Source organism: Lampris incognitus, chromosome 1, assembly GCF_029633865.1.
Source record: "Lampris incognitus isolate fLamInc1 chromosome 1, fLamInc1.hap2, whole genome shotgun sequence".
Taxonomy (NCBI): Eukaryota; Metazoa; Chordata; class Actinopteri; order Lampriformes; family Lampridae; genus Lampris; species Lampris incognitus.
In genome coordinates this window covers 105,196,612-105,219,407 of record NC_079211.1, presented here as the reverse complement: position 1 = coordinate 105,219,407, position 22,796 = coordinate 105,196,612, and the positions used below count along the sequence as shown (strand labels likewise).

At 47.0% G+C, this 22,796-nt stretch overlaps 1 protein-coding gene across 1 annotated transcript in view; it reads left to right on the top strand.

The window, feature by feature from the left end:
* Positions 1-4,899: 4,899 nt before the first annotated feature.
* Positions 4,900-22,796, top strand: part of fgf5 (fibroblast growth factor 5) — a 55,106-nt gene continuing 37,209 nt past the window's right edge. Inside the window, exons 1-2 of the mRNA XM_056278697.1 lie at positions 4,900-5,104; positions 7,083-7,186. Of these exons, the coding sequence (XP_056134672.1) occupies positions 4,900-5,104; positions 7,083-7,186 (309 nt within the window). The remainder of the gene's footprint in view (positions 5,105-7,082; positions 7,187-22,796) is intronic.

Here is a 22,796-nt window from a genome sequence, read left to right as displayed (position 1 = left end):
AGTATGCCTGCTGGCGCTGTTGACATACCTCTCTCCTTTTGTGAACATCCTCCTGACTGGCGATCTGTGGCTGCAGGTGTTTTGCTGTTGATGGGAGAATGGACCGCAGCCTCCGACTCATCAGTAGCTGTGCCGGTGATTTCAGGTTGTCCACCGGTGTGTTGCGATACTCCAGTAAGCTCATGTAGGGGTCTTTGTTCTCAGCTTTGGCTTTGTCCAGGATGCGTTTGGCCGTCTGGACAGTCTTCTCGGAGAGGCCGTTGCTCTGTGGGTAGTGGGGGCTTGTGGTGGTGTGTGAGAAACCCCATGTCTGTGAGAAGTTGCGGAACTCACCAGAGCTGTAGCACGGACCGTTGTCGCTGATGATAGTCTCGGGGATTCCGTGTCGAGCCATTGCTGCTTTCAGCTTCATGATGACGGCAGATGAGGTGCAGCTGTAAAGTCTTTCTAGCTCGAAGAATCTGGAGTAGTAGTCCACAGTGACTATGAAGTCCTGTGAGTTCCATGTGAATAGGTCTGTGCCTATCACTTGCCACGGCCGCTCGGGTATGGCGTGTGACATCATTGGTTCCTTTGCATTTGCGCTGCGCCGTTCTTGGCATATGCTGCAGTCTGCTACCGCATCCTCGATCTGTTTCCCCATGCCAGGCCAGAACAGTAAGTCTCTTGCTCGGCATTTGCTTTTTTCCACGCCAAGGTGGCTGGCATGGATGCGCTGTATCATGTCCTTGCGAAGCTTTTGGGGGACAATGATTCTCTCACCTTTGAACAGGATACCGTCCATTTCTGAGATTTCTGCTCTGTGGTTCCAGTATTCCTGGATGCTGGGCGGGCACTTTTTCTTTGTGTCTGGCCAGCCAGTGAGTGTGGCTCGTCTGAGTGCGGTGAGCTGTGGATCTTGCGCTGTTTCCTGCTTGATTTCTGTGAGTCTTGTGTCGCTCACAGGGATGTTGCTGAGGACTGTGTGCACTTGGGCCTCCATCCCTTCCTGTAGGTCACTGTCGTGGTGTTCTATTGACTTGCGTGACAGTGTGTCGGCCACCGGTATGTCCTTACCGGGGCGGTGGATGATTTGGATGTCGTATTTTTGGAGCGCCAGGATCATCCGTTGCAGCCGGGGTGGTGCTGCTGCCAGTGGCTTTTTTAGTATTGCCTCCAGAGGCTTGTGGTCTGACTCCACAATCACTTTTCGTCCATACATGTACTCGTGGAACCTCTTGCAGCCGAAGACCACAGCGTAGAGCTCCTTCTCTATCTGTGCGTAGTTTTCTTCAGTGCTGTTGAGTGACTTGGACGCATAGGCAATTGGTTTGCCATCTTGGAGCATGACAGCCCCAAGGCCACTTTTGGATGCATCCACTTGGAGTCGCAGCTCTTTCTGCGGGTCGAAATATGAGAGTACTGGACCTGGGTGCTGTGTAATGAGATTCTTCATCTCTTGGAACGCCTTGTCGTGGACTGCATCCCACACAAACTCACTGTCCTGTTTCAGAAGCTGTCTGAGGGGTGAGTTTATCTGTGAGAGGTGTGGAGCAAATCTGGCGAGGTAGTTGATCATGCCGAGGACTGTCTCCAGCTCTGCTTTGTTCTGTGGGGGTTGCATGTCCTTGACCGCCTTCACCTTGTGTGGGTCTGGTTTGATGCCTTCGTGTGAGAGCGTGTGGCCGAAGTAGCTTACCTCGGACACGCATATGTGACACTTGTCGGGGTTGAGCCTCACCCCTCGCTCCCTTGTGCGCTTCAGCATCGCTCTGAGACGCTGGTCATGTTCCTCTTTAGTCTTGCCGAACACTAGTATATCGTCCACTATGGCCGTCACACCGTCCAATCCTTCATATGTTTCATCCACGCGTCTCTGGAACTCGTCTTGAGCGGACACGATTCCGAATGGCAGTCTGAGGAAACGATACCTGCCAAACACTGTGTTAAATGTCGTCAACATTGAGGATTCAGTGCTCAGTTTGATGGCCCAATAGCCTGACCGCGCGTCTAACACGCTAAAGTACTCAGCTCCAGCAAGCTTTGTGGTGGCGTCCTCCAGCGTGGGGAGGGGGTAGTGAGGTCGTTGTATCACTTTGTTAAGAGCTCTGGGGTCTAAACACACTCTAAGTTTGCCTGTCTTTGGCTTCTCAACAATGACGAGTGCGTTCACCCATTCTGTGGGTTCTGTTACCTTACAGATTATGCCGCCTTTCTCCATGCTGTCAAGCTCGTCCCTCAGTTTGCTGCGTAGGGCGATGGGGATTCTGCGTGGCGGGCAGACGACCGGCGTTGCATCTGGTGTGACGCGGAAGGTGCACTCGCCTGGGAACTCTCCTATTCCCTGGAAAACATCTGCATACTCATCCATTATGCTCTGTGATGTGACATTGTTTTCCTCGCTCACAGCCATCACTATTTTTACCAAGTTTAGGTCACGGCATGTTTTCATTGCCATGACTGGTGGGGCGTTTGTGTCAATGACGTAAAAGTCCAGCATCATTGCATTGTCTCTGTACTTACATTTGAGTTTGCATGTGCCTTTCACGCTCAGCGCGCCTCCTCCATATTCAGTGAGTCTGTGTATTGCTGGTTTCAGTGTCACATTTTTGAACAGCGCCTGGAACAGGTTGGTGGGAATAGTATTGGCCTGTGCCCCAGTGTCTAGTTTAAACTTTACCTTCTGTGGAGGTGTGCCAATTCCAACCTCTACGTAAGCCTGCTCGTTGCTTTTTCCGTTGTTCTCTATTGAGATGCAGTCTATGTACAGCTCTGTCTGTTCTCCCACAGCGGTGCTCTCCACTGTAATGTTGTCGAAGTACAGTTCTTCCTGCTCTCTGTCAGTGGTGTACTCTTCTGGGTTCTCTCCGACGGCATGTACTGTGCCGCGGTAGTACTTTGTCTGTCCCTGGGAGCTAGACTTGCATACTTTAGCAAAATGATTGAGCTTCTTGCATTTAATGCATTGTTTACCCTTAGCTGGGCAAGTGGCTTTAGCGCCGTGTAGCCCTCCACAATAGCTACACGCCCTAGCGGCGGTGCTAACGTTACCCTCCCTTTGTCTGAAGTTAGCGTTAGCTGCTTTGGGTGCGTTCGGTTTGTAAGTCTTTCTGCCTATTGCGTGCACCGTTTCATGTGTGCTGCCCTGGCCCATAGACTTTAGCTGTTGCTTTGCTAGCTCGTGTGAGCGGGCTACATCTATGGCCTTTTCTAGCGTTAGCTCAGCTCCCTGGCTAAGTAGCTTTTCTCTCACTCTGGGTGAGTTGGTGGCAAACACGATGCGGTCCCTGACCATCTCGTCGGCATTTGGGTAGCCACAGTCTTTGACTAGGAGCTTTAGCTCAGTTACAAATCGTTCGAAGGATTCACTCTCTCCCTGCATCTTTTCATGAAATTTATATCTGGCATAAATCGGGTTTGCTTTGGGGGTGATGTACTCAGTGTACTTATCGTAGTACGTTTCTAGCTTCTTGGCTTGTTCTCCGCTGAGTGTCCAAGTGTTGTGCACATCGCGCCCTTTTTCCCCTATCCAGAGCAGGAGGTAGCTGCATTTCTCCTCTTCATTCTTCCCGCGCAGGGGGCCCGTGAACATTAGCTCCGTTGTTTGTCGAAATCGTCTCCATGCTTCAGGTAAGTTCGCCGATTCCCAGTCCATCCGTGGAGCTGGAACGCCGTACGAATCCATATTGGGTATTTAAACTCCGCTACTCTGACACCATGTAATGTTCTGTGCCCTCTGGCTATGTTAACTTATAACATTAATAAAGCAAGGACGACTTCTCTCGTGCTGGGTGTTTATTCACCGACCGGATTCCGACTGACGTTGTTACGTACATCACGTGACTTTGTTGTGGCGCTACGGAAAGCCGTAAGGGACATTAGCAAATCAAATATTACTAGCAAATATTACACAGATTACTTGGTGGACGCCAGAGATGAAACGCTGCCCTGGTTGGTTGGCATATGGGGGAAGGGGTCAGAAAAATCAACAACCAGTGTCTGCCAACGTCCATATTCACTTGCGACGCTGTCATAAATGAAATAACGGCACAAAGTTATCGTATGATGACAGCATGACCACGGTCTTATTCAACGATGCAAGCCGGTTAGGTTAAACAACACACACAGTAGCACACTGGGCTGCTGTGCATCAAATACACCACAGTGATCCGGAATCAAACACATTCATATTCTCCTGCGCCCAGAATAAGGGTTTACTGGTTCGGCTGGGCTTACTCTTCAGTCACCATGCTGTAAGGATGGTGATTATAACGACACCAGGAGGGATAACACGGCCGCGCTAGATTCCCTTACGCACACCGGAGGAGCCCTATCACCTATTGTAAACCCACACTTGCGCATTTTTCGTGAAGGTCTCCGGTTTTGGGAAGGGGTTTCAAGGCACATCTAAAGAGGACTCCCTTTTTTTTGTCATTTTGCAGTCATATCATGAATAATTAGTGCGGATCAAACCATGCCTCTCCGTGCGTAAAACGCCGCCTGCGCCGCGTCCCGGCACGGATGAGGTCCTTGGGAGTGGAGGGTTGCGCCGTCGGTCGCGGTGTATTTTTTATTTTTATCCCCCCCCCGCCCCCGGTCAGGATCGGCGGTGAGCGGCATCGGCATCTCGGCGAGAAGATCGTGGATGAAAGCACGGTCCTTTTGAAGCTCAGGCATGCATCTAGTAAGTGAGCTCATTGGCGTTATAAATAACCCACGCAGTGCCGGCGGAACAACTCCGGCTCCTGCGCCCGCCGGATAATAATGCCCACAAGCCAGCGCCGGCATGTATGGGACGCACGGAGCCTCGCCGCCGGACCTCAGAGCGACGCCAACATGCCAGAAGTGGTCTAAGCAAAGTCCACCGAACCCCGTTCAACCCCCCCAACCCCCCTCCTATTCTTTTCGTTTGACGGAAAAATGAATGCGCCTTTCTACGTTATTTTGACCTTCGCTCACTTGATTCGGGCAGAGCACCACGTCTCCCTGGACGGCCGGCGTGCGGAGGAGGGAGCCGGTTCGGGACGCAGGACTTGCAGACTGTACTGTAGGGTCGGCATCGGCTTCCATCTGCAGATTCACCCCGACGGCAGAGTCAACGGCAGCCATGAGCCCAACCAGCTGAGTGAGTGCGTTCACCTGCGCACGAAACATCGTCCAATTACTGCGTTTTATTCACCTGCCGTCCGCGTGCATGCGCAAAGGGACATAGTTACTAAGTCATTCCCACGCACATTAATCTCAGCTGTCATTATTAATTCATTTTAGGCGAATAAGCAAATTTGGGAATGATTATACACACACACACACACACGCACGCACACACACACGTACACACACACACGCACACACACACACACATGCACGCACACACACACCCCGGTGCCTAAACTTAGGCTGCATGACCCGGTGAATATCTGAATCCCACGGGCCATCTGGTTGACATGCCTTGTTTGTGTCTCTTTGGGATGCTGGCAGGTAGGGTATTTGTGGAAGTGACAGGTGCAGCGGTTATGGGACTAGGATGTTTTGGATCGGCAATCAGCACGACTGTCATCACAATAACGCTGCGCCAAAAATGGCTGTCATTGGCAGGGACAATACCACCGCTACACCTCCGTGTCATCGGGGGTGCAGTGTGGACAATGTAACAAGCCATGGGACGTTTGACGCTGCAAGAAAAGTTGTAATAAATAAGGAGGACATTTTTCTTTATCTTTAGTATCAACGCGAGTTGTTTCGTCGAGGGCTCCTGTTATTTTGTGTCCTGTCGTCAGGTCTTAAGCCTTATCGTGACGACACGTTTTCGCCTCCATTACAGAGTCGCCCTCGTAAGAGTTGTCAGATTAGATGGATTTGACCCAGCACAGCTCCTGCAGAAGAGATGACTGCATGGGGCACTGCTGGGTTATTTTATTACGCGGCGTTAGATTTCATATCGCTCGCTGATGCTCCTGTATTAGTTAACTTTGCAGCGGTTCGTCCCTCTTAAGGAACACGTTGTGTTGTGGAGGAGGATTCAACAACAATTTGTCTCTGAACCTCATGTCTGTGAGGATTGGGTGACTTGCTCAGCGGCACCTCGGCAGCAGGGGCGTCGTAGTGGGGGTGAGGGGGGGGCTCGGCAAGCCTGGAATTAAAAGTTTGTTTTGGTTTGCAAGTTTTTATTTCTAACTAATTAGTGTCATCACTTCAGTTAAAATTGGCTCAGTACACCGGTTGAGGGACTTAAAGAAAATAGTGCAGCCCCCCCCCCCCCCGAGGCCCCTCTCACCCCTTACAAAAGGTGCAAAATGGTTTAGCCCGCCCCTCACGAGCATCTCTCAATGCAGCTCATCTAGTCCTGTCACGAGTGACTGCTGATACAAGCTCAAGCAAAGATCGGATCAGCGGCGTCCCAGGAGAGGCTGAACAGCCCGGCACTACTCTCAACTGAAAGCCGATTAGCAAAACAACTGGACTTTAAAGATCTAATCCATGACTTTGCGAACAAGAAGTCCCGTCAGTGGGCATTTACTGTGGGATAAGCATCATGGGTGTCAGCATCAGTACCCTAAGATGCATCAAAGTTTGAAGTGATACCACACATTTTTTTTTCAGTCACTGCAAGATAGTTAAATTAGGGTAAATTAGGTTAAACAGATTAATGTCCCGTGATTGTAAATAATATACAGCGTGCTAGAACTCAAAAAAGTGACGCATGAGAGACAAAAGAGGAAAGGGGCCCACAGAGACTGCTTATGTATAGGGTCCGGAATTTTGTGCTACACCCCTGCTCGGCAGTATTCGCTGAGGGATTCGGATCCACTTTCATCCAAAATAATCTCATTTTGTCCACCAATGCAAGCGGTGTCACCGTGCACCCACTGCCAAATTCAGCCCGTGTGGACGAGTTCGTTGACGATTATCCACCCACAAGTCTTTGGTCGAACCAGAGACAGTGTGGAAGTGCCTTTATTATAAACCAAACCAAACCAAACCAAACCAAACCAAAGCAGAACAGAACATTGTTGAAGTTTAGACTACAGAAATGGTGGCTTAGCAACAACAGAAGATGTCTAAAACAATGAGGGTAACCATCATAAAACTCTTCATCTCCTCAGGCGTCCTGGAGCTCTTCGCTGTGTCTCAGGGGGTCATAGGCATCAAAGGGGTCTACAGTAACAGATTCCTGGCCATGAATAACAGAGGGCGACTTCATGCTACCGTAAGTATCCCAAAGGCCCTCAAAGCTTATTGAACGTACTGTCTTAATCAGCCTCTTACTGTAAGCTACGGTGTCCTGGAGCGGACATATTCTACCCGCTGAGGCAGGACAGTGATGGAGGCTGCTGACGTCACGCAATGCCTGCCATCTGATGTGCCAGTTAGAATAAAAGAGACGCCTGCATCAGATACACGTCCTTACCACACTCCGGCAAGACAGTGTCCTGTCCTTGCGTCTTTGGTATGCAACGATAGCCGGTGATGAAAGTAGAAACACTACAAGCCCAGGGTTATTAACGTTAGATACAGAAAGAAGTCAAGCTATTCATCATTATAAGAAGCGTTTTGGGTTGACCTAATTTAATGCTTAACAGAAAATAGAGAAACAGACCACCAACGTTAGGGAGTGAATGGGACGCACTTTTTTCCATTGCACACAACAACCACGAGAGACCCACGTGGTGGCCTGAGAGAAAAACACTACAGGGGGCAACCTCGCCTGCTCCATCCGTCATTATATAGATTTAACTCCCATGTATTCTTCTTTATAATTCACCATTCTGGGCGTTGGGTGGCGTGGTGGTCTATTCCGTTGCCTACCAACACAGGGATCGCCGGTTCAAATCCCCGTGTTACCTCCGGCTTGGTCGGACGTCCCTACAGACACAATTGGCTGTGTCTGCGGGTGGGAAGCAGGATGTGGGTATGTGTCCTGGTCGTTGCACTAGCGCCTCTTCTGGTCGGTCGGGGCACCTGTTCCAGGAGGAGGGGGAACGGGGGGATAGCGTGATCTTTCCACGTGCTACGTCCCCCTGGTGAAACTCCTCACTGTCAGGTGAAAAGAAGCGGCTGGCGACTCCACATATATGGGAGGAGGCGTGTGGTAGTCTGCAGCCCTCCGCGGATCGGCAGAGGGGGTGGAGCAGTGACAGGGACGACTCGGAAGAGTGGGGTAATTGGCCGGATACAATTGGGGAGAAAAAGTGGGGGAAAAAAATCTAAAAAAATTCACCATTCAGCATGGCTAACTGTCGCTGACGTCACCGTCAAACGTGGTTGTGATGGGACCACTCCCACGCTGTCCTCCCAGACACACTACAGCGCGTCAGACAGAGCTTATCGAGCACTTTCGATTATACTAAATATTTTTTTAATTAAAACTTCGGTTATTGTTTTTAAGTCACACATCTTTAATAATCATAAACATTTTAAAAATCTGATCCGAGTCGTCAGCGGCTTTTAAGACCTTCCGCTGAGATAAATCGGTCTATTATTAGAAAGTACTGTATGTAACTGTCTGAGCCGCCTGCCACCTTTTGGATGTGTGTACTTCTTGGTTTGATCCACGCGCTTCAGTTTACTTCTGTTACAATGTTGCAACAATGTTGCAACAACAATGTTGTCGCTGTATGCAGATTGGAGACGCGAGACTTTTTGATGTGGCTGAATTTCTCGTCCATCAGTTCTGACTTGGCTGGTGAGATCTACCATGCATCTTCTTTGCATTCACACCTGGATTTTCTGTGGTTTTGGTAAAACCAACGACAGTCTGATCCCCTGGAGCACAAATTCATTCAGTTTTGGGACAGATTTTATGATTTTTTTTGTACTGATATTGAAATTGTTTCATGGTCTTTCTCCCAAACATGTCTGGTAAAGCCCTAAGATCTGTACACTAGCTAGTCCTAAAACAAGGACTGAGACTAAGACTCCTGTGATCCCTGTGTCCCTGTAGATCTGATGGGTCAGACCCGACACATTGGGTCTAATGTGGAGCAAGACACACATTCCTGTTACAAATCAATACAACATATATGAAAAGGTTCATGACCCCTCCACTGTTTGTAGAGGTGTCGCTGCTCTCCGAGGAATTCTTTTCTAAATGTGGAGGAACAAAAAAAACAACCCTCACTTGACATGCTGACACCGAATTACTTTATAAATTATGCAATAAGTTTCAAATGGGGTTCACTTCAGTGTGAGTATTAAAACCTGCTCAGCCTATAAAGGACCACGGCAAAAAGAAAATGTTGAAGTAACGATGTGAAAGTCACACATGACCACAGTGACATGCTGTGATGACATGGACCACATATGTGGTTTTGCCTATCAGAGGAAAAAGACATGCTTACATGACAGACAGACAGACAGACAGACAGACAGACAGACAGACAGACAGACAGACAGACAGACAGACAGACAGACATGCGGACAGACAGAGTCAGACATGTAGACAGACAGACAGACAGACATGTAGACAGACAGACAGAGAGACAGGCAGACATGCAGACAGAGCGACAGACAGACATACAGACAGAGACAGACATGCAGACAGAGCGACAGACAGACATACAGACAGAGACAGACATGCAGACAGACAGACAGGCAGACATGCAGACAGAGAGACAGATGGACGGACATGCAGACAGACAGACAGACATGCAGACAGAGAGACAAAAATGTAGACAGACAGACAGGCAGACATGCAGACAGAGAGACAGACAGACATGCAGACAGACAGACAGACAGACAGACAGACAGACAGACATGCAGACAGAGAGACAGACAGACATGCAGACAGACAGACAGACAGACAGACAGACAGTCAGACAGACATGCAGACAGTCAGACAGACATACTTTTCAACACAGCATACTTTAAATACACAGCAACAACAAGAATCCTTAGAGTCACAGAGATACATGTGAATAAAGCCCTGCAACATTCAAACAGGCAACCAACTTTAATCAAACTGGCCTTTGTCTCACCTGGTGCTGTCCAGTGTTTGTAATTTTGTTTGTTTTTACGGTCGTTTGTTGCTTATGTTTTATAATTTGTTTCTTTTTTATTGTTGTTATGGTCTCATTTTTAACAATTTTTGTGAAGCACTTTGTGACCTCGCTCTGTGAAAGGCGCTGTTCTAAATAAACTTTACTTACTTACGTACAACAGAGAGCCTGGTCAGTATTGGCCAAATTACGCAGCATAAAACATGCATCAACTCTCTATAAATAGCTTTTATGTGGTCTGTGTGCAATAACTTCCAAACAATGAATCAATTCAGTGTTTTACTATCAGTTCGATGTTGAATGTTTCATCATCGGTTTGGAGAACTTTCCATCTGCACGGTTGACTAAACCCAAACATCCCGGCATTGGAAAGTCACAGCGTGCTGTCCTTGTCTGTGAAATTCACACATTTTGAGAATTTTCAAGTCTCCCCCAACTCACACTAATAAGCTCAAATCTTTCCATGGAAGCCTGGCCTTTGCTGCTGTAAGCGGGCCAGCACGCTGACAAGTCGTCAGCGGGAGGCTTGGCAGGCGTATAGATGGAAGCAGCGCCATATTAGCATGCGTTAATGGGAAGAGCAGATTAGGGTTGTGCCTGGGACAACTGATAATATACAGAGGATAAACCAATGTGTCGGGTAAACAATCGGCCGAGTCCGTCTGACCAGGACGCACCATGGATTTGTGGCCCCTCAACTCCCACTGTTGTTTTGTCAAACTGCCTCGGCAAGCAGAGATGCTGGTGTATTTTCAGCAGCACATGTCACCACTGGACCAAGCCTTCCTCGCCGCTGCCGCTTCAGAACTCCTTCTTGGTCTCAGTTTGTGGAGCATATTTAAATGCCATATGGAGAATCAGTATTGGGTCATAATACAGAAAAACGTTGTGCTTCACTTGGTGTTCAGCAGGGCGTCTTGCCATGCTGCAGGCTGACTGAGCCTATGAACTGCTGTGCCATGGTCCAGTACATCATCAGTCCTTCATCCGTCCCTACCTTCCAGTCCAACCCATCCAACTGTCAAATTTTCTGCACCCACTCCCTCTGTAGCAGCGCAGGTTCAAGCCATTGTTTCAGTCACTTGCACAAGAATTTGTAGCATCTTCCTGATCTCCACTGTAGTAAAACGAATTAGACTAAAGTTGGCGTGCTAATAGGAGAGCTATTAACAGGCTTTGTTTCTGGACTAAGAAAAGATGAATCTACAGATGAACATCTGAGCTACAGAGGATGCAGGCTGTTGAATTTTCATCAGCCTGATGGTTCAGTTAGCCCTTTAGAGAAATTAATTATGTCCAAATACCTATACTACAGCCATAGTACATATATAATATGCATTTTTAGTGAACTAGATTAAAATGTTTGTAATATGAAAAAATCTAGTGTTCTCAAAGTGCTTGGACCGTTCTTGCTGAAATATCTAATATGAATCTACTGGACACTATATTGGAAGAAAATGGCGACCTTGCGTGTTTGTCATGGAGATATACAGGCAGGTGACAAATTACAAGAAAAACCAACATAAAGTGTCTTAGTAAGGTGTTGGGCCCCAAAAAGCCTCCAGAACAGCTTCAGTGCTCCTTGTCATAGATTCTATAAGTCTGAACTCTACTGGAGGAATGAACACCTTTCTCCCAGAAGATATTCCCTTGTTTGGTCACAGAGAGGTGAATCAGTTCATCTGGACCCAACGTCTAGTGGGAGAAACGTGTCATCACTCATCTAAGTGACTTCATCATCAGTCTCAGCTGGTTGCAGGTATTCCCAATCTTATAAACAATATAGATGTATAATGACTGAAACCAATGATTGGTTTCATATGCAAATAGGCGTGATTATTAACTAGAGTTTCAATGGCCATGTTTACTATTCACAGAGGATTGCAGAATAGTTGCAATCACAGAATTGTAAGATGGCGACAGGTGTACACTTAGCCCCCCCCCCTCGGTTCAGGGATGGTCGTTCCTCTCCATATTGGTGGCCTCTTTGACTCCCCATTCAAACCAGTGTTCCTCCCTATCAAGGATATGCGCATCCTCATCCTTGAAAGAGTGGCCACTGGCCTGTTGCTGGTGTAGACTGTGGAGTCCTGGCCTGACGTGTTAGCTCTTCTGTGTTGTGCCGTCCTCTTGGCCAGCATCTGTTTAGTTTCTCCGATGTACAGGTCATGGCAATCCTCCTGGCACTTAAGAGTGTACACTATATTGCTCTGTTTGTGCCGGGGGACCCGAACCTTGGGGTGGACCAGTTTCTGGTGCAGCGTGTTTTGGGGTTTGAAAGCAACTAAGATGTGATGTTTGGAAAATACGCGTCTCAACTGTTCCGACACCCCCACCACATACAGAATCACCACTGGTTTACGCTTAGACAGCTGTTGGTCCATCTCCTCTCTTGGATCGGCTGGTGCACTGTTTGGGCATCTTCCTGGCTTTGACAAACGCCCAGTTAGGATAACCACACTTAACCAGGGCCTGTTGAATGTGGGATTTATCCCCTTTCCTGACCGCTGTGTCGGTGGGGACGTTGTCAGCTCGGTAGTACAGCATCCTGATGACTCCTAGTTTGTGCTCCAGTAGATGATGAGAGTCAAACCTCAAGTGACCAGTATGTGTTGGTTTACGGTTAACATCAACAATCAAATGTCCCCCATCACCAGTTGCAATTTCACAGTGTAAGAAGGCTGACCTGTCATTTTTCACATCCTCCCTGGTGAACTTGATGTGGTTGTCCACAGAGTTAATGTGGTCGGTGAAATGTGCTACATAATGAGATTTAATTTTAACCCATGTCGTCCACAAATCTTAACCAATGGCTAGGTGGTGACCCTGGACAGGACCTCAGAGCCCTCATTTCCACTGCCTCCATTTACAAGTTGACCACTATAGCTGAAACTGGGGAACCCATAGCATACCCATGATTCTGCCTATAGTACTGCCCCCTGTATGTGAAGTACACTGACTGAAGACACAACTTCAGGAGCAGACACACTTGGTCAGTGTTAAGGGTGGTCCTATTGCTAAGGGTGGGGTCATCCTGTAATTTCATATAGACTACCGCCACTGCTTCATCAACAGGAACGCATGTGAAGAAAGACATAACATCATAAGAGACCATTGTTTCATCCCCCTCCATAATGATGTCCCTCATCTTATCTACAGAATCCGTAGTGTTCTGAATGTGACGTTCATTACTGCCTACCAACGGTTAAGAATAGATGCCAGAAACTTAGAGATGTTATAAGTCACTGAGTTAATCATACTAACAATAGGCCATAATGACAAGTCCTGTCTGTGAATCTTAGGTAACCCATACAGACTAGGTGTAGCTTCCCCTGGGTATAATCTGTGGTGCAAAATTCTGCCAATAGCATTGTCCTGTTTTAACAGCTTCAGACAATCTATCACCTTTTTCTTGTAACCACTACCTGGATCTCGTTTCAGGGGCTCATAAGTATTTATGTCGCTAAGGAACGTCATAACTTTCTCATGATAGTCTGTCTGGTTTAATAAAACAGTGCATCTGCCTTTGTCTGCCAGAAGGATGATGATGCTATTGTCCTTACTGAGAGCTGTGAGAGCTTTCCTCTCATCTCTACTGATGTTGGTGCTGAGACGGATGGAAACTTTTGTCCGCAGTTGCTCCACTTCCGGGTCCGTGATATTGTTTTTACAGATCGCTGATTCCATGAATGTGATCAGTTCCACTATCGGGATTTGCCTCAGCTTGACAGAAAAATTCAGTCCCTTAGTTAGGATGTCTTTCTCCGCCTGGGTGAGTTGTCTGTCTGATAGATTCTTCACCCACTTGTCCACATCGTCCGTGTTTGGTGTTTTGATGATGGTGGTGGAGATCGCTGTCTAACACGTCGGTTCAAAATCTCCCATAGGTGTTCAACTGGGTTGAGATCTGGTGACTGTGAAGGTTATAGCATATGATTTAAATCATTGTAATTCTTATCAAACCATTCAGTGACCCCTCGTGTCATGTGGATGGGGGCAATGTCCTCCTGGAAGAGACCACTCCCATCAGGATAGAAATGTCTCATCATAGGATAAAGGTGATCACTCAGAATAACTTTATATTGATTTGCAGCGACCCTTCCCTCTAAGGGGACACGTGGACCCAAACCATGTCAGGAAAATGCCCCCCACAGCACAACAGAGCCCCCGGACCCCCTCAATGTAGGGGTTGAGCATACAGGTTTTTCCTTTAATTTGTGACGTGTCTGAACAGCCGCATCCACGAGCTGTCACCTCTGCTAGTTATTGAGGATAGTATTGTAGTAAATTCAGGGGGCAGCCGGGAATCCGCCACTGCTGGGACGCGAACCCAGGGCGCCCGCACCACGGGCGACTGCGCTAACCAGCCACCTAAAGGGTCCGACCCGTTAGCCAAGGGCTAGCGAGTCTAGTCATCCGTGATCGCTACATTATAATAGAATTACACTGAACACTAAACCTATTTTGATGGACTATAGCACACTAAACAGTATGTAGACTTGTCAGTATGCTGTATGTAGTATGTATGTAGTATGTAGCGGAGTATCTGGATACATCCATTCTCTTTTCACTTCTCTTCCACGGCGTGGTCAGAGGTCAGGGTTTGCTAAAAAGCCCCACCCTTTCCTCCTGTACCAGGTAGGGATTCATTGTCCTGCTCAGAGGCACATCGATAGTTAGTGGGGATGGGGCAGTTCTCACTGCAGTGGTGAATTAGGTATGCCCCCCCCCCACACCTTCCAGTCCACGCGCAGCCCGCTACAGCTGTGCAGGATTATTTAACAGCCTTGATGATTTGGGGTTCAGCGCCCCCGCAGGGTGCTGAGCAGGGATGAGGAGAGCTGGCTGAGCGCCCCACATAGACCAGGGCCTCACGCGGCGGTGTCAGGTGACATGCCGAACCTTATCTCGTTACGACGTCTGTCATATTTAATAGTTAGATGTTTTCACAGTGGCAATTTATTGCCTGGATAATGGGTGCAGAGGCAGATGCACGTTACTCTGTGTGACCCCCACACCCCACCCCCACCGTGCCACCGCAAACATAATCTTCTCAAAGGTCAAGGGGCAACTTACATTTCGTGAATAAACAATGAAAGGGCAATCGAGAGAGAGAGAGAGAGAGAGTGAAAAAGAGAGAGAAAGAAAGAGAGAGGGGAATTTTCTCCCTGAACTTGATGCTATTATTTCCTTTGCTTCTTTTCCCTTTTCTGATCTACAGTGAGAACCACTGGGACGTTGACCTTCACGCGTTTCTATTCAGGGTTAGAACTGCTGACAACCGTCTTTAACCTTCAACAGTTGAATCGAATCTAAATACTGGGACACAAAACTCAACTATTTCTCAACCCATCCATTAACAGGCAATTCCTTATATGTATTGATACCTTCCTTTGGGACAAAACTTGAATTTTCCAAACAGTTGAAGGGCAGCGCAACAGCATGGCGGAAGTTCAGCAAGAATTTGCAGTTGAATCTGAATTTCTTTTGACTTTGCGTTGCAACGATGAACTTGTACCAAAAGTAGAGGTGGGACTATAAATATCTCTTCAGGCGGCGGAGGCGTCGCTCAGGTGCCGCAACTAGTGTACCCCTCTTCAGTTACTGTCCACCTCTACGATCCATGACACGGCTCAACCCCCCACCCCCAACCCCATCCCACCCCGAGGATCATGGGAAAGGTCCCTTTGAAAAAGAGTGTGACCAATTCGGCAGGGCGGGAGCCATGTCAGACAGCTGTACAAGCATTATGATTTTAACAATATCTCCAGAATCTCTGGTGCGGCCGTTGAAACTATGAAACACAGCAGACAAACGCTTCTCCGTGATGTGTGTGTGTGTGTGTGTGTGTGTGTGTGTGTGTGTGTGTGTGTGTGTGTGTGTGTGTGTGTGTGTGTGTGTCTGAATACATGCGTACGAGCACAATCATACATGCTCCCATGCATTCGCATACAAATGTGGCACTAATTCCCCTGGTATGTTGGTTCAAATTATGTCTGAGTTTAAGTATCGCAAGCCACCCACATCAGGCAGCCGGGACCCCCATACCATTTTGTAATCATCACTTAAAACAACAGCTAACGGACAGAGTCGGGGATTTCGGACAACGTTTAGCATGGGTAGTCCTTCCCGTACGCCCCTTGTGACTGGCATGTTTAGCAAACACTGCTAGAGCATCATGTTCTGCTATGCTGCACTCTGCAGCAAAGCAGAACAGTTGATGTTTTTGCAGAACGGACGAGTTATACAAAGAAGTTGTGCTGCGCCGAACGGCCAGGCCTGCCTCAGCTCGTGCTAATATTTCCCACCCAAAGTATTTTTAGCCGCCGAACAGGGAACATCTATATCGAGATTTAGGATTGGGACATTTTATGGGTTGTCACGTTGCACGGTAAACCCGACATGTCTTCCATAACACACCAACAAACGTGTTTTTTACAGTGATTTTTTTTTTAGACTTCGGGCATTGAGGTCCCTCCCTTTTGCAAAGTGACTTAAAATGAGTTGTAAGTCTCAGTTGCTAAGAGAACACCAACATCACAAACAGGCAATAGTAAGAAGGTTCAAGAGGTGACGCCGCGGTGCCGTGAGTGTATGAGACAGAGGAGTTCACGAAAGAAGAAAAGAGTGAAGGAGAGCGATAGAAAGGGAACAGAACAGCATTTCCATGTTGTCAGATCTCACGTCCAAATCGAAGCTACGATGAAGAACAAAATCCTTGGGAGTCCGGGTGGCGTGGCAGTCTATCCCGTTGCCTACCAACACGGGGATCGCTGGTTTGAATCCCCGTGTTGCCTCTGGCTTGGTCGGGCGTCCCTACAAACACAACTGGCCGTGTCTGCGGGTGAGAAGCCGGGTATGGGTATATGTGTCCTGGTCGCTGCACTAGCGCCTCCTCTGGTCGGTCGGGGCGCCTGTTCGCGGGGGAGTGGAAACTGGGGGGAATAGAGTGATCCTCCCATGCGCTCTGTCCCCCTGGTGAAACTCCTCACTGTCAGGTGAAAAGAAGCGGCTGGCGACTCCACATGTATCGGGGGAGGCATGTGGTAGTCTGCAGCCCTCCCCGGATCGGCAGAGGGGGTGGAGCAGAGACCGGGACGGCTCGGGAGAGTGGGGTAATTGGCCAAGTACAATTGGGGAGAAAAAGTGGGAAAAAAAACAAAAAGAAAAAGAAAAAAGGTAATTCGGTGATGAACTGGTGACAAACTTGTGCAGATTCAAAACATGGAGGGAGCCCCTCACTGCTGTCTATTTCATTCCAACCAGCTCTGCAAACTGTTACGGAGCCAGGCTGTTGAACCGGCTAGAGGCGATTACTGTGCGCAACTAATGGTAAACCCCTTATCTGAGACGATGGGAGAGCACCATCCTGTCAAGTTCAGCGGTCCTCTTTCAACCAGTCCATCTTCGTTTTCATAAACAGTATGACCAGAGAGTGTGGGAAATAATTTAATTATTTACAATCATTAGGCTTGTCTTTATATATTAGGCTAATAATCAACAAAATGTAGATATACAATGTATGGGCTTACCCGTGTAGAATGTATGATTATTACAAATCACATGCAGCTATTTTTTTTATCTTAGATATGTGGTAAACAGTTATTTTTTATCCTAGATATGTCACATATTATATTATTATATATATATCTACCCATTATGGTGGATGCTGGAGCCTATCCCAGCAGTCACTGGGCAGCAGGTGGGGAGACACCCTGGACAGGCCGCCAGTCCATAACAGTAAAAAAAAAAAAAAAAAAAAATAATATATATATATATATATATATATATATACACACTTTTTTTTTTGTTCTTGTCAATGTGAGCAATGTGTGAAGTCAAATTCCTGGTATGTGAAAAGATACTTGGCAAATAAAACATTCTGATCCCGAGTCCCACCTGACACCGTGCTTGCAGAGCTCATTGTGGAGTAAAGCATCATTCAGGAGTCGGCGTGGAAGTAGAGTTCACTGCACGGGAGACGATGTCCCCCTGCAGAATTCTTGCTGGATGAGAGCTTTCCTGTAAAGGGAAAGGGCCCATTTCTTTTTCTCAGACAGAAAGGCAACAAACTGATCGGAGGCCTACAGGAGAAACAGGGGTTTAGGTTACATGTTGATATGTAAACACAACCCCCAGATGTTAGCCAGCCGAGCACCGTTTACTTCCCCCGCAATAGAGCAGTAAGCACTACTGAGTCAATCAGTAGAGTTGTTTAAAGTCACCATGGATTAGTTTGCAATTCAGAGCTACAGTCTTTATCCTTCAATAACAGTATGGTGGTCTGTAAGTTTAAGCCTAATATGTGGGCGGCAAAAGTGTAGATTGAAAAAAATAGATTGTCGGGAATACTTCTTGTTAAGAATGCAGGGTAACGGTTCTCAGACCGGTACCAATCCCCAGGAAAAACAAGGTACATCACAGCCTATGTAATGCTACGCGCTGACCGGCACCTCAAGTCAGTGTCTAAAAAAATGAATCTCAACCCAGCTTTCCCAAACACACCTGCGTCAACTTTGCCTGTGTCGTTGATAAGGAATATGGGAGGATATTTGAAAGATGCTGACTGGTACCTTCTGTGCAAGTTCTCCTTCATCCTTCTCTTTTTTTTCATTTTAATGATATAGAAAGCCACTTTATTTTGTCATTGTAGGTTAAGATGAAGTTGTTCTCTGCATGTAATCCATCCTATTGTATAGGAGCAGTGGGCAGCTGCAGCACCCGGGGACCAACTCCAGTTCTGCTTTCCATTGCCTTGCTCAGGGACACAGACAGGAGTAGTAACCCTAACATGCATGTCTTTTTGATGGTGGGAGGAAACCGGGGCACCCGGAGGAAACCCACGCAGACATGGGGAGAACATGCAAACTCCACACAGAAAGGACCTGGGATGGCCTGGGGTTTGAACCCAGGACCTTCTTGCTGTGAGGCAACAGTGTTAACCACTGGGCCACCGTGCTGCCCACATATAGTAGAACTCAATAGGCATACAAAAGTACTGTTCCAAAACAAAGGTTTTTAACTCCCAGAGAAAACTGCATACAAAAGCATACAAAACTGTTAGAGGCAAGGGTGCAGCTCTCATTACAAATTAAGGGGGTCGGGGGGGGGGCACAAACATGGAATTTTCTCAAGAGTATTTTCTGGTGGGAACATCAATAATATCACCAGCGTATATCAAATTATCTGCTGTAATAGACACAACCAATAATAGTAACTTGAAATATGTATTAATGAATCACTTTTAGGCCATCGCTATACATATTTAACATTTTAGTAGGCATCCATGTCCATTTTCACTTTTTCTGTAACTTGTTTACACAAAATGACAGGGTCTCTCATACAAGTATCTTACTACTACTGTGAAACCTTACCTGAGACTCCCCTGTCTCTATCCCCCTGTGTGCTGCTGCTGCTGCCCTCCACAGATTGTTTTATTGCTGTTGCCTAATGGCACAATTATTGAACATCTGTATTAGTCCCTCACTCATTTTCTATGAGGACTTCATCAACTTGTATTTGTAATATTACTGGGGTCTTCCTACTTACACAGTGGCGTTTTGAGCCTACAAAAAATGTCCTGGTGTCCACCATTTTTCTTCTCCCTGCCAAGTTTTTGTACACCCTGACCTGACACACACACACAGACACAGACACACACACAGACACAGACACAGACACACACACACACACACACACACACACACACACACACACACACACACACACACACACACACACACACACACACAGGTTCATTATGGAAGGAATTAATAGCCTAGCAATAACTTAATAAAACTCAATAACTCTAACCCTAATATAACACTAATAGATGCCATAATGAGCAATGGGTGTAATGTGGTCTACTGGAGGCTATAATGTTAGCATAAGTTCACAGTAGCTAGCTAAAGTGAGGGGGCACACATTTAAATAGCAAAGTAAATGTTTATGTTAGCTCAGCGATCATTGCCATTCACTGAAATATTGGGGGGAAAAAAAATCGAAATAGTGCATTTTTAAGTACAAATAATTAACCATCACCGAGAAAAATGGAACAAAATCAGTAAATACAAATCAAAGACTGAGAGATTGGCAGTCAGTCTGCTTTCTATATTTTTATAAAGGAGTAAGATATTAGGGATGGACATTGTCATAGCAATGTGCGCATGCGCAGTAGTCACATCACAGGCTGAGCTGCCATCCCCCATCGACAGCTTCCCTTTACTGCATCAAATATTTTTGTTGTTCATTCTGACTTTGATATTTCATTACAACAACACAAAGAACATGTGCTTTCATAGCCTAGAGATGTAGTTGTCAGAAGTGATAAGCCTGTCTCCTGCTCAAAGCACTTAATGCATCTTTGACTATGTAAACAAATAGCCCAGCAAGTGCGGTTCACATCATCTTGAGCCAAGAAGTCAAGGCAATTTTATATGTATAGCCCAATATCACAAATTACAAATTTACCTCAGTGGGCTTTACAGCAACACAACATCCTGTCATTAGAACTTCGCATCCCATAAGGAACAACTCCCTAAAAAAAAAAACCTTTTCTACTACTACTACTTTCAGCTGCTCCCGTTAGGGGTCGCCACAGCGAATCATCCGTTTCCATCTCTTCCTGTCCTCTGCCACACCAGCCACCTGCATGTCCTCCCTCACCACATCCATAAACCTCCTCTTTGGCCTTCCTCTTTTCCTCTTCCCTGGCATCTCCATATTCAGCATCCTTCCCTCAGTATACCCAGCATCTCTACTCCACACATGTCCAAACTGGATGTGTAGCTGTGGGTGGGCCTAGGTGGGCCTGGGCCCACCCACTTGGCACTCAGGCCCATCCAATCAGAAGGCTTCCCTTTTTGCTGGCTCATCCAGTGAATAGCAGTCAATGAATACTGTTTCAACTTATGTGACCAATAAAAATAAAATAATTCTTGTTTCTACCTTCTTGATAAGTCAGATTTTTTTGATTGGCAGTGCATTTCACAAACGCCAGATTGCAAGCAGCCCCTCCTCTTTCACTCAGTGTACAGCTGCACCATTGCAGAGGAACAGAGGACTCCTACTTCCATCCATTATCCAACCGCTTATCGTACACAGGGTCACGGGGTTTCTAGAGCCTATCCCAGCAGTCATTGGGCGGCAGGCAGGAGACACCCAGGACAGGCCACCAGGCCACCACAGGGCCGACACATTCACACCTAGGGACAATTTATTACGGCCGATTCACCTGACCTACATGTCTTGGGGCTGTGGGAGGAAACCAGAGCACTTGGAGGAAACCCACGCAGACACAGGGAGAACATGCAAACTCCTACTACTTAGTGTAGGTTAAAAAAGTCATGGCGATAGTACGCGGTGGCATAACGGTCTAAGCATCGGCTTTGTGTCGATGCAGTTGCCCACTGGGGACCGGGGTTCGCGCCTCGGTCTCGTCAGATCCGACTATGGCCGGACTCGATGAAGCAGCAATACTGTCTTCGAGAGGGGGGCGGAAAAAGCAGTGGTTCGGCCTGGATCCATGCCACGAATCCATGCCGGTGGCAAGACGAATCCATGCCACTCCACGCAGTACGAGGGTGGGTGTTTGAAGTAAAAGAGGGAGCGATTGGCCACTAAATTGGGAGAAAAAGGGAAAAATCAAAAATAAATTGAAAAAAAAAAGTCATGGTGAAACAAAGCAGGGCACATGCCACAGCACTGGGCAGAACCGAAGGATATAAACAAAACCATCAGCCAGGATGGGTAAATATTATCAACCGGCTGAACAATGATGCTATCAACAGGGCGTTTGTGGAAAGGAATGGACAGCATGTTAAAGTTGTAATAGACCTCATTTTATTCTGTGCAAAACAGGATATCCTGTTGCATGGGCATCGTGAAAAGAAGCGCTGAAAAGAGGCATCTTCTTGTTAATCATTTCATCTGATCTCTAACTACGAGCCAGAAATAAAACAGTGACTGGAGGAATGACCTAGACATGGGAAACTTACGACCCCCGACATCCAGAATCAGATACTGGAAATCACAGCATTGCTATTTATCTGCAAAACTTGGATTTGGTTTTGATGGGGCATCAGTTGTGTCTGGTAACAAAGAAGGGGTAGATGTGATTTTAAAGAAAACATTCCCCCACGCCATACACGTGCATTGCAGTTTCCATCACCTAAACTTTGTTCTGTGCACAGCATCAAGGGTGTCACTTCTGTCATTAAAAACCTGCATAGTTTCATGATAGGGTCACATAGACATGCTAGCCTTATGGAAATCCAGCAATGGCTGTGACTAGGGAAATAAACCTTGGAAACGAACCAGGGAAACAAACTTTGGAACTAGAGAGATCCTGCGATATCTGATGGAGCTTGTGGTCAATTGCAGTAAGTAAAGTCTTGACACTTTTTGGTCCAATTTTGGAGACCTTTGCTGAATCCTCTGAAAGCTCCGGCCACACAGCCGACTCTCTACTTCAGCAAATGTAACAAAAAAAAAAAATCTGTATTTCTACTTGTTATATTCAACAAGTTGTTCGAAATGAGTGATGAGACCACTAAGGACTTGCAATCTTCCACCGTATCAGTTACAGATTGTATTGATCTGATTAAGTGTCTTAAGGTTTCCAAGATTGAGTTAAACAATCTAGTTAAAAACTCCACTGCCAGCTCTCCTAAACACCTCCATGTCTCGACAGGTATGTCATCTGGACCAACCGCCTTTCCACTCTTCATCCTCTGCATAGCTGCCCTCACTTCATCCTTGCTAATCCACCTTACTTCCCGATTCACTATCCCCACATCATCCAACCTTCTCTCGCTCTCATTT